Genomic DNA, 12993 nt, shown 5'->3' on the forward strand with positions numbered 1-12993 from the left:
TTCTGCGGAAACATTCATCAAATATAAAGAAAGGGCTTTGGCACTTCTTCACTAAAAATAAACTTGTCTTTGGCCAGTAAAAATATAGTTATTACAGAAAAAGGTTATGGCTGAACAGTGTGATTTATTGCATCTTAATGTATTATTGAATGCTATACTGATTAGTGTCAATAGCTGCTTGACTGTTGGCAAATTTAATGCTCTTTTTAAAAAAGGTTTTATATTGTTACTATCACTTTGGGAGCCCCAAGCACAGGGAGATCTTGTGCTTGTATAGTATTTGAAGTTTATCACAAAATGATTTAAGCTGCAATTCTTGATCTAATAAATTGTATTCTCCTTTTATGTGACAGCATGCAAAACCCACTATCATTTGTGGTCTTGGGCATCCATGGTGAAGCCCTCGTAAACCTGTTCCTTGACTTTTTGTTGTATGTCATTGCTTTTAGAGTTTACTCTTGGAAGAGTAGGGCAGAACAAAGCCTCCTGAGGTTTTACAGAATACTCAGTATTAAAAAGGTTATGCATACTTATGTGTACATGTTAAAGAAAAAAAAACCCAACCAAACAAAAAGCTAGTGATTAAAGGCATCTGCTCTGTCAAAAAAAGGAAAGAAAAGACAAGGTAAGGTCATAAGTGTGGCCCTGCCCTATACTGTAGCTGAGTCTGTGGTGATGCATCAGTCTGGCTGTGTGGAACTGATTTGAGGAAGCTGGTAATTGATGATAGAGAAAATTAGCCTTGGGATTGTTTCATCTTCATTTGGGATTTCATTCAATGGTTTCTTTTAATGTATCTGAGTTTACAATATATTTTTAAAAAGTGGAGCTAGAAATGCATTAGTCATTTCTGGAAGTCATTCCATGTGGCTTTGTCAGCGTAAGTGATTTTTGCAAAAGTTTGAGCTCAATATTGTAAGGTGCTGAATGTCTGCTGTGAAACTTGAAGCATGCACAGGTTGTCAGTAGTGGGACTTTGCAGGACCTGCTCTGATGGCTTGACCTCTACCTGCAACCATTTCTGAAAATTTGTGTTTCAGAAACATGTTTGTAGCAAAAGGTCCAATGTGAGAAACTTATTCAAGAGACTGAAATAAAGCAGCAACGCACTGTAACTTTAAAAGTAGTATAGCCTAACTAGTATCACTGTGTTTAACTCTGCAGTGTGTGCTAAAATTTTTGGATTCAGCTAAGTGTTGTAGATACAGGGTTGTTTTGGTTTGGGGGGATTTTTTTTTTAAAGGATTCTTAAATCAAAGGGGTATTGGAGTGTTTAGTATATTATGTGGGTATCAGTTTAAGCCAAATGTGTATTTTTCTTTTTAAAGGTGTAACTCTGAAGCTGGTAACTTTACTCTCATGAATAATAGTGTTCACATTCACTGCTATTAAGCAGCAGAAAACTGCTTTTGACTCTTAGGGCAGATGAATTTGTGTTCTGAAGCTTAGTTCTTTTTTCTAATGATAATGTGATTGGACACTAATTATCCTTCGGAATGAAGAGTTTGAGCTCATGCTGCTCCTGCACCATTCATTCTTTGGCTGAGGATAGTTTATCACATCTAGATGTATTTTTGGCCTGTTTTCCCCTATATTCCCTGAGAAGGAGCCATTCACTTGTATATTGTGTTCATTACTATATTTTCCAAGTTTTGGTTAGAATGCAAGGTAAACTACAAATGAAATATTTGTGCCATGTAAGGTATCCAATCCTGACTTAAAAGTCAGAACTTTTATTTACCAAGTTGTAATGCTAGGAGTCTTTTTGCTTTGAACTTTAGAACTTAATTTGGATTTAGTGCAAAAGCTGTATGATTGCTTTCTCCTGATCAGCAGTTAGTTTTGTGTAACTAATACCCTTGAAATACTGAGTGTGCGTCTCCTCATCAAAAATATCCTTTGGGAATCACTCTGTGCTGATAAATTACCGGCAGCAAGCACTCCATTCAGTTTTGCACTGGAGCGGAGGGATGTCTCTTGGTCTGAGCAGGAGAAATTCCAGAGCTCTCACCTTGGCTACTCACTCCTTTGCCTGCCTCCGGCAAACTTACTTAACCTTTTTTTTTTTTAGCTTCAGTTGCTGCACCTGTGAAATGGAGACAATGCCTCCTCACAGGAATGCTTTGTAAATTATGTAGGTGGAGTTAAGCACCTTCAAAGTGAAAAATCTCTTTTAAAAAAAAAAAAGTCTTTTAAGGTATTTCGGTGTGTATCTCCTGAAATAGATGACCCAGCCTAATTCCTTGCTGCCATCCAGAGGCACATCAAGAGATCATGTTTCTGGCAGCATGGTCTTGTGCAGGACCTGGTCCTGCACTGGCTGCTGTTTCTGTTGGCTGGGTCAGCTGGGACTAAGTGAATGCCAGCCTCGCGTGCAGTGATGGTAAGCTCTTAAATGGCCTGTTCTGCCGCATCTCTTGAGGCAATTGATCTATCAAATATTTTGATAACCATGGGCTTTGTTTAGGCATCTCAATTGCCCTTTTTTTGGTAGGTATAGCATTCTTCTATTGAGGAGAATTGTTTTTTTCTTTTTAAAAAACAAAAATCGGTTTAAATACAAAGGTCCCATGTTACAGCTGTCTATGAATTTGCTATGCCCTTCAGCTGTCTCTCAAAATATGCAGTAAGAATACCCACTTTTTATTTCTGTGATTGCTTTGCCAGCATGATTTTTGTGATGCTTTAATTCAGTTTTGTTACAATGCAAAGTACCTAGAATGAAGGTAGGATTAAATTTTAAAAAGGCAAGTGAGAAAATAAGTGTTGGCTTCAGTGTCTAACAGCCCCGGCAGTTAGAGAAAGACTGATTGCTTGGGAAAATTATAAAAGGTACCGATTTAAAAATATTAACAGTACTGATGATTTGTGTGTGTGTGTCCAATAAAACGTTTCTAGTGACAGTATTGTCTGTTTTTACTAGAACAAGTTGAAATCATCACAGAAGGATAAAGTACGTCAGTTCATGGTCTTCACACAATCTAGTGAAAAGACAGCAGTGAGTTGTCTGTCTCAAAATGACTGGAAGTTAGATGTTGCAACAGACAACTTTTTCCAAAATCCTGAACTTTATATACGAGAGAGTGTTAAAGGATCATTGGACAGAAAGAAGTTAGAACAACTATATAACAGATACAAAGGTGAGTAGCCGGAGTTTTAAGGCTTATTTCCTAGTTGGATGTGTGTATTCTCAATTACAATGTATCATTGCAGCTGTGTTCTGTGCTTGGGGATCTTCGTGCTTTCAGCTTGTGTTTTTGTATTGCTAATAATACAAATTAGAAGGGGAATATAGGTAGGCTTCTGCTTCATAAGGATTACATGGAGGTGCTTTATGTGCTCTAAATATATGTAAACTTATACAAGACTAGGGTCCGGAACTGGATTTGTGTGTACAGTGAGTAAGTGTAGCAGTTAATGTGGATTTTAGGTCATTCTTCTGAGGAAAGCATGTTACTTGTGACTCACTCCTGACAAACGTTGAGTACCAAGGATGGATTCTACATTAATTTTAGTCACCTTGTGCTTATTATCAGATAGTTACAAAACACCATTATATAGCCAGTGTTCAAGTGATGCTATCCTACCATAAATAGTAAAGTGGATTCAGTACAGTAGAACAAATTCTGTGTTTTAGCACTTTAAAAAAAAATCTAAAAATGAGTGCTACTTTATCTGTCAGTTTTCATGTGCGTGCATGATACAAATAGCATTTTCCTGAAGTCTTTGTTGGCTTGAGTTAGGTCTTTGTTAGTGCACTTGAAATGTGAGCAGCTCATTTCCAGACTAGATGTTGATTCCTTTGTGGAAAGAGGAGTGTGCCTGGCTGACATGGAATCGGTAATGGGGCAACGTAACTTTCCTCTTGGAGCTTACCATGTCGAATCTCATGCATGCTGGTGATGCCAGAAAATGCATAAAACTAATGTTGACTTAGTAGTTTTGGGGCAGATTTGATAATTGTATCAGTATGGCTGGCAAATAGACACTGCAGAATTGTTTATAATGATACACAGATCGGCAATCTTACCAAAGCTGCCAATAATTAAGTGTGCTGGTGGGAAAGGAACACTGTTGTCTGTATGGAATGAGTCAGAATATCATGCATATTATTAGACAGAAAACAAATGTTTGTGGTGCTTTTGTGTCTCAATGAAAATAACATAAACTTCATTGTATGAGGGGCTTCATTGTAGTAACTTCCTCAGTTGTTAAAGCTTAGCCATTGAGAGTACTAATTTAACTTTGTTTTTAAAATACTCACTTATAAGGGCTGATCCAAGAAATGGCTTCTTGAAAATGTTTGCTTATCTTGTAATACTTGTCTTGAATAAATTAGCTTTTTCAAAAATCTGTTTTCTTGATACTTACTTTTATATCCCAAAGATCCTCAAGATGAAAATAAAATTGGTATAGATGGTATACAGCAGTTTTGTGATGATCTAGCTCTTGACCCAGCCAGCATTACTGTACTCATCATTGCGTGGAAATTCCGAGCTGCAACACAGTGTGAATTTTCAAAGCTGGAATTTATGGATGGAATGACTGAGCTAGGGTAAGTGTGCAGTAAGTATTAAAAATTGACAGTGTAATCCAGTGTCAGAAACTGGAACATACAGTGAAACGGCCCTGTTTTGGGCAATTCACAATCACATTGTCCTTTCAGACTTCTGAGACTTTTCGGAGTCTAGCATCACTTGTCTGCCTCTGTAAAAATGCATCTGCTGTCTGTGTGCTAGATGCTGAGTGACCAAAAAAAGGGAGGCAACTTTGAGTACTACTTGCCTTGGCTGTGTGAGTATTTCAGTTAGTTGCCATAGAGCTACTCAAGTAGGTAAAGCAAGGATGTTGGTCTGCAGTGTAGCATACCTGGGATTTCTCTGCCTTATGAGAATGTAGTAGTCTTTATCACGTTTTTCTAAAAATCTTGTGGTTTATAGAGTCTGCTGTGTTAGCTAGTATGTGCAAATGGCAATGTGAAGAAGTACAACAATTTAATTTCTTTGTTGTTATAGTGCAGACTAATTAAAGGCTTCCTGAATTTTGTTTTGATAATTGTATTGTTTTCCACAAAAATGTTATCATTTTTGTTTAAGTTATAACTCCTATTTTATGGCAAAATGAATAATACACAAATAAACATGCTTTTTAAAATGCAGATGTGACAGCATAGAAAAACTGAAGGCCCAGATTCCTAAAATGGAACAAGAATTAAAAGAGCCAGGAAGGTTTAAGGATTTTTATCAGTTTACTTTCAACTTCGCAAAGAATCCAGGACAGAAAGGTTTAGGTATGTATTCTTCATTATAAACATTTGTTTGTAAATATGGGAAATGACTGATTAAAGCAGTAATATTATTGTGATCCAATGAGTCTGAAAGATAACCACCCTTGGGATAAAATACATCTCTCTGTTGTGAAAGACAGATGTCAGTTTAAGGTGTTCAAATAGATAGAAATATCTGCATCATTAGTATAGACTACAAAATTTTACGAGACAAGGTTTATTCTTTCACTAAGGGTGTGTGCAATTCTCCGTAAACATAGTGGATTATGGCCTTCCATTAAAAGCATAATTATACCACTTAGAATTTGCAGCACTGAGCAGATTATCCTAAAAGCAAAAATTCAATTGAATTTAAGCTGTAAAACTGATTTCCATGTAAGTACACTTGTACAGTCTCTTGTAACACCAAAAATTCTTGCAAGTGTATTGGCAAAATAGAACTGGAATAGTACAAATAGATTTCTATATCCTGGGCTTGATGTCTGGTGTTGTGCTGTTGGTAACAGGTGCCTACCTACAGCTTTTCCACTCCCCCCTTGCCCCCAGCTCACCGAATGTTTGTGTGTTTTTCGTAATTTCAGAGCTCTTCCGCTGATTGTGCTTTTGATTAGTAGGATAGGTGAGGTGGAAGAATCACTTAATAATTTTTTTTTTTTAAACAAAAACCAATGTCAAAAACATGCCAAAACACCACAGTTCAGATGGAACTAAATGAATAAACTGTAGATCTGTCTATTTAAAACAGCAAAAATGAGGGAACAAAAATTTCTTTCAAGCAGTAATGTTAACCAACCGGAATGCATAAATTTATATACAATGTAGTTGAAATATTAGCCATAGCTAAGTATTTCATGACTCTCTGTTAACTTCATAATTTAACTGTTTTGAGAAGAAATAAAATACTGAAAGACCAGTAGGTTCTTACTTGTCAGCTTGTGAATTTCTTCTTCTCAGTAATGAAAATGCCTTAAACTGACTGCCACTGACCAGCTTTGCGTTCATGCACTGTGAAAAGATGAGCATTTTGCTTTGGTTTTGTTGTCTTTTATATCTGGACCAACTTCTGGCTTAAAATGAATATTGAAAAATAGGTAAATAAGCAAAAGCTCCATGTGTTAGTTTCGAGACTGTGTCATACTTTAACATCTTTCTGTGCCCTGTTTTTTGTGTCCCCCCCCGCCCCCGTATGGAAATTAATCTTTTGAGTATCCCAGATGAAACAGACTTCAGTAAAAATTATTTACCAGGAAAACTAAGTCCCTTGCTCTATCTTTCATTCATCTTAAAGCTTCTTTATGCAGGTTAAGCTCTAAGAGTGACAAAGACATGTATAGTTTTCTCAGATTCATATAGCCTATATAGTGTAAGGTGATTTTTTTTTTTTTTTTTTTTTTTTAAAGTCTGAGTCTGGAAGTGATGTAGAAGTAAGCTTAAAATCTGGATGCTTATCAACCCTCTTGGTGCCAATAAATACACAGTTCTAGGCATGAGTTTGTGACAGGGCAGAATAGTTCTGGAAACCCTGAAGCAAAAGAATATCGGGAGAAGTACAGTGCTGGAAAGTAAGTGCTCCTAGTTAGGCAATTAATTTTGGAATGTCTAAATAACTGCTTGTAGGAACTTGCAAATTCATTTTAATGTATATTGGTCTCTAATCTTCCAAACATTGTGTAGTAGTTAGGCTCAGTTCTGGAAATGCATTTCCTCTACATAATTTCTTACTACTGTGTAAGTCTTAGAAGTTCATGTGATATTTGCATATCATTTGAGAATACCTTTTAGCTGATGTTCATCTCAAACATTGTTTGCTGCTGTTGCATCTCTCAGGATAAAACTCAAAATGGAGCATCTATGTTGAGACTTTCATATTTGATCCATGAGGACTTTTCCTGAGCATTCTTCCACTTTCTTATGGAAAGCTAAAATTAGATCTTTACTTTCAAATTTTGTGATTTCATAAGATTTCTTTTAAAACATGTAGTTTGTCCTAAGGCATTATGTCTTTGTGCTTTACATGTTTGCACTCATATAATGAGTTTGAGGTTGCAGCATCCTGAGATTTGTTTCCTAAAGGCCTTTGCTTACCCACAAGAATAATCCCAAAATTGTGTAAGTGTGTCAAAATGCACAGTTTGGTTATAGTGTTTGTTGATAAACCACTATAAATATGCAGAAATTTGATGACCCTGCATTTATTATATGCCTGCTATTAATACATGACAAATAAGTAAAACTTAGTTTTCTAATCTGTTTCCTTGAGGAACTGATCAGCTTAATCAGAAGTTTGTATCTATTAATTTTCAGAAAGACAGTAGTGTTAGTTCAAAGCTGAAGGGAATATTTTTGTATCTGAATCTTCTGTGAAAGAGAGATACCTAGCCTTTACACTCTTTAGTAAGTTGTCATTTTCACCTATAGCTTATTTACTCAAGAGTAGTGACTTCTGTTTAATTAGTCTCTGCTTCTTAAAACTCAAACTTAGACTTTTGTCTGAAATCACACCTTGTTGCAGCTGCTGGAAAATCCTCCATAAATTTTACTCTTTACTTTGGTCAGGAAGCGTTATAATGTGAATGTGGCGTTGGAGAAGAACTTGCAATATCAAAGATACTAAACGATTAATAAGCTCCCTCCATCACCGTCTATTTTCCCTCCAGCAATGCAGAGTTCATGCTTTGTTTTGTTTGCTATTCTCCAAGATCCATCTCCCTGTTTTTTTAAGTAATGTGGGCACCTTTGGGGGGAAGGGAGGGGTTTTCTTAGGTTGTGTCAGGTTTTTTCTATTTTTCCTGAGGTGCGGTTGATGATGTGCCTCTTCTCTCTGCTCTCACAAGAGGATTGTTTATGGAAGAAGAGATTTGCTTGACTGCAAAATATATAAGAGCTTTTCTTAAAAAACGAGGTCACTTAACTAGATAGCCTTTTTGGGTTACTGTGTGTACTTGGTGATGGATCCTGAATTCAGTAAGATCAGTCAGTAGCATTTTGTTATACAGTAGAGAGGTCCTTGTTAATTCCTGGTGCTGGGGATCACGCTAGGGAGAGACTTAGAGCTCAGATATGTAACTTTCTCTTATCAGCTAACACGTTACTGTATGCCACTAATAAACAGTAAATGCATGTTAGTTTAGCCTTTGGCAAATACTGGGGAAGTGATTTTTTTAAAAAAAAACTTTTTTTTTTCCCTACATGCTAGACTAACCAGTTTCTTTTTCTTAACTGCTACACTATAACAGCACCTGCTGCTGACAGCAGCACGCAGTTGCCTGACGGGCAGTAGGTTTTTGTTCCTGGCCTGTGTCAGTTCAGGTTTCTCAGTCATCCTGAGAAACAGATTCAAAACAAGCAGGAACTTTCTTTTGGGGGGGGGGGCGGGGGGGAACCACCACCCAAAACCAAAAAAAGCCGTCCAAACAAACCCAAACCAACCAAAAGACAACCAACAAGTAACAAACCAACTATGAACCATCTGCTTGTACAGCACTTAAAGATTTTTTTCAAAAGGAAACCTGATTGCAGAAATAAACACTTGACAAAAGCCATGTTACAAAGCCAGCACCTGTTACAAGGTTGCTCTAAAAATGAAATAATAAAAAGCTAGTTTTATGTAAATTGTATTTTATATATTAAAAAAAATTAAGGCAGATCTTACCACAAAAACCTACAAACTTTCAAGTCAATAGCATTTTTAAGACAAAAAGGTTTCACTGAATTTAACTAAAGTAATGTTAGATAGCAAAAGGCCTATGAAATATCCTTGTGTATTTTGGATATTTTAGATACTAATATGTGCAATTTTCAGTTCTTCTGTATTCAAGAGATGTTACACAAATATTTTAGAGCTTTTTATACTACTTTATGGTTGCCTTTTTATAAAGGATCCATGAGTATATTTGCATTAGATTAATCTTTTCACCTTTATGAATATGTGGTTCATCTTAATGTTAGATACCTGTGGAGATGATATATTTGAAATGTGTATCTCTAAAAATTAATATATTTTAATATTACAGATTTAGAAATGGCCATTGCCTACTGGAATTTAGTACTTAATGGAAGATTTAAATTTCTAGACTTGTGGAACAAATTTTTGTTGGTAAGTTTAAATCTTTACATAAACTGGACTGCAGTATTTTCAAAACTTGGAAGATAAATATGCTTAAATTATTGAGTAGACAAAATAAACTGTTTTGACCCAGATCCCAGATACTGCACTTCATAGTGTGTACCAGAGAGATATGTTTTGGGAATATGGATGTGTCCAAGACAGTAAAAATGAGTATGTATAAGGCTTTTTTAATTTATTTTTTTTTAAACATAAATTTTCCACCCCTCCAAACAGGAACATCATAAAAGATCAATTCCTAAGGATACCTGGAACCTTCTTCTAGACTTTAGTACAATGATAGCAGATGATATGTCTAACTATGATGAGGAAGGTAAACATTTCCATTTTCTTATCATTAACTTCTGTGTTTTATGCTATATTTATTATTGTGTATCTGCTTTGGCACAGCTGTCTAATAACAGCATAATTAGAATAACACTGGTGATCTAAAGTTCAGTCGGAGCTACTTTAATGCATGTTTTTATCCTCTGTTTATTACTGCAGCTTTAAAAAAGGAATGCTGAAACCTTCTTATCTTCTTTTTTTTCTTCTGTCTGAGCTCAAATACAAATTTTTTCTTATTGAGACAAACCCTGATATTTGTCCACTTAAAAACCACAGATTCTCCATCAGCGCAGTTTTTGGCATCTACAACTAAGTAACTGATTCATGGCCTGTGCATTTCTTTGTAGGGTCCTCTGGTTACTGCATTTATTAGCTGAGAATATTTTTTTAAGTTTGGTTGCTTCGGTGCATGAAGATTGGACATGTAGCAGGCAGCATACAGGGATTGCTAAACATAAGTTATTTCCTACCCAATGTGTTTCTTGCAAACTTTTGTCTTGATCTTTCCTCTTTCAGTCCATCTGTAGCCAAGAACAGCTAATTATCTTCGATCGGCAGCAGATAAGTTCAGTGAGTGGAGGGAACTGTAGACTTCTGATACTTCCAGAGCAGAGGGGAACAAACTTCTACACCTGTATTAATAATTATGGACAGTTCTCATTCCCTTACTGAGTGAATGGGCTGCTCCCCATGATAAATCAATATAGTTTAGAAAGACTAAAGGCAGAAAATGTGTTTTAATGATTTGGAATAAATATATTTTGGGGGGGGGGGCAGGGGGGAAGAACCCTGAGCCCACAATTATTTTTAACCTTCACATGATCATCATGCACATGACTGGGGACCTCTTTGGATATGGCTGCCCATAATATGTAAAATACCGATATGCATTTTAACTACCTCCTGATAAGGAATACGGAAGAGTATATATATATATATATTTATAGTGTAACAGCAGCCTTTTAGGGCATTATACTACGCTGCTGGCTACCAGAGAGCATTTTGCTGTTCTCGGGTATGGCTAAGTATGCTGATTCTAACAGATGAACACTGCATTCATGCAAAATCAAATTGTGAGCAGTAAATGCTGTACCGTGTTAAGATAATGCTGCTTGTTTATGGCGTAGCCTGCCTCATCCAATGTTCAACATTTTTAAGCAGCTGTTGCCATCCTGGAGATCAAGTTCTGGTGCCACAACCAGGCCAGTTTTAAGCTAGAAGTTTTGTCATCTTTGTGGGTTTTTTTTAATTTTTTTTTTTTTTTTGGTCAGGAAGATGAAGGAATTATGACCCTTGAAAGGGATGTGTATTAACTGGGTTTAAAGGAAGTAGAAATCTTTAATCAGCTCTTAAATTTCAAGCAAGAAAATAAAATTACAATTTTTTTGCTTGCAAATATGCCTAGTTAAGACCAGAAAGTAAATAACTTGTTTAGATCTGAAGTTTTAAAAAGAATGCCTTGTTGAACTGAGTTCTTATGTTCTGGTCTTTTTTTTTTTTTTGTGTCTTTTAGGGGCATGGCCAGTTCTTATTGATGACTTTGTGGAATTTGCACGCCCTCAGATTGCTGGGACAAAAAGTACGACGGTGTAGCACTAAAGGACCCTACTAGAGTGTACATAGTCTGTACAAATACCTGAAATGGAAAATTGCACAGTCAATTTCTGCTGGCTGGACTGAACTGAAGATCAATCCTCACAATATGGCTGAGGGTTGAGACAAACCTTTAAGGATACATCTTGGACCATATCGTATTTCATTCTTCTACTGGTGGTTTGGGCTTTTCTTCTAGTCTGGACCACTCTTGCCCATTAAAATTCCAACATTGTGGATTTCATCATGGATTTTTTTTTTTTTTTTTTTGTGTGGACCACCCTAGTTTTCATCTCCCATAAGTCCTAGAAGCTTTATAATTATTTTGAGGTTTCTGGTTTCACATAAAGCACAATGCTGGTCATCAGACAGCTGTTGTATGGCATCCGAATTATACTGATCAACATCAAAACAATTTTTAAAAGAATCCTTAAATATACGCTTGGGGCTAGTTGCAAAGACTGTATTGATAGCACTTCCTGTAAGAGTGATATATTTAAGTATACTGGGTCTGGTAAATTTTTTTTTTTCTTTTCTGGAAAAGTACAGGTATCGTCTAAGTGAGTTTGAGTTATCTGGTAAAAACAATTACAGAAATAACCAAGAAAACCCAAGGTTGTCAGTACTGGGGTATCTAGGTGCCTATCTGAATGGTTTGATTGTACATCAACTGACTGTGAGAACAGTTGAAGTACGACACAACTACTGTGCACTTAAAGCACCCGTGTGTAATGTTCTAGTTGGCCTTCAGTGAGCGTCATTGAGATAAGCTGTGTGCGTCAGGATAGAATCTAATATTCTCTAGGCTATTATCTAAGAAACCAGATTTCATTACAGTTTTGAAATGCTTATCTGTCTGTCAAAGAAAGGTTTTTCATTTCTGTGGAAATCTAAAACTTGAATATACTGAATTTGTGTCTTAAATGTTTGCTATACAATACAGTATTTTAAATTGAGACATGGAATTTTTATGGTTGAGGTATGATGAAACAAATGGCCCTGTTGTACAAGAAGCTGGTGAGTTTGATGTGAATCTAGGTTTTGAAACCACTATCCTGAGAAGTAAGTTAAATCTTTATAATGTATAGGTACTGCGGTTATGGATGACACCCATTTTTTTAATAATTTTGTTGATTTTTCCTTAAATTGACATATCGCTGTGGTTGCCAAATACAGAAATTAAGAGTAGAGCTTTCCCAAACAAGTGCAGATCAGATATAAAATATTACACTGGCTTTGTTTGCTTAAATGATTTTGTTGATCCATCACTACTTCTTACTGCATTTAACCAAGTAATTTGTTCAAAACAGGTTTTATGAGATGCAGTTCTTTATTTTTAATATTACAAGAGCTCTTGAGCTGCTTTTTTGCTAAACATGGTCTTTTACTCCTCACTTAGCTACTTGTGAAGAGAATTGATAAATACTACTCTGTAAAACAAGCTGGAAAATACCAAGCTCCAGGAAAAAAACAGTTAGAGTTACAAGTAAGGATAGAGGTTTAAGTCCATGCTCTGAATAATCACAGGATAAGGCCAGAATTATTTTTGAAATGAGTAACTGGTACTTACACTAAACAGCAGAACACTTTTTATGCAGATGCTAAAAGTATTTTAGGAAAAAAAATTGACTATTAAACTGCTAAAAATGTGTATTTGTGT

The 12993-nt window shown here is 35.9% G+C and overlaps 1 protein-coding gene across 1 annotated transcript; it reads left to right on the forward strand.

Annotated features, from left to right (window-relative positions):
• The first annotated feature begins 2929 nt into the window (after window positions 1-2929).
• On the forward strand, window positions 2930-12178 carry DCUN1D1 (defective in cullin neddylation 1 domain containing 1). Its single transcript, XM_082003854.1, has 6 exons — window positions 2930-3140; window positions 4387-4555; window positions 5160-5290; window positions 9301-9383; window positions 9630-9726; window positions 11254-12178. Exons 1-6 carry the CDS (start codon window positions 2966-2968, stop codon window positions 11331-11333), a joined length of 735 nt encoding a protein of 244 aa, XP_081859980.1. The 5' UTR covers window positions 2930-2965; the 3' UTR covers window positions 11334-12178.
• The last annotated feature ends 815 nt before the right edge of the window (window positions 12179-12993 follow it).

The sequence above is a fragment of the Phaethon aethereus genome (genome assembly GCF_964289735.1).
Source record: "Phaethon aethereus genome assembly, chromosome: 9".
In the NCBI taxonomy this organism is placed as follows: Eukaryota; Metazoa; Chordata; class Aves; order Phaethontiformes; family Phaethontidae; genus Phaethon; species Phaethon aethereus.

Coding starts and splice junctions, on each gene's coding strand:
- DCUN1D1 (XM_082003854.1), top strand. CDS start 2,966: ATGGTCTTCACACAATCTAGTGAAAAGACAGCAGTGAGTTGTCTGTCT. Junction 9,384..9,629: donor TGTGGAACAAATTTTTGTTG/GTAAGTTTAAAT, acceptor CCCTCCAAACAG/GAACATCATAAAAGATCAAT. Junction 9,727..11,253: donor GTCTAACTATGATGAGGAAG/GTAAACATTTCC, acceptor TGTGTCTTTTAG/GGGCATGGCCAGTTCTTATT.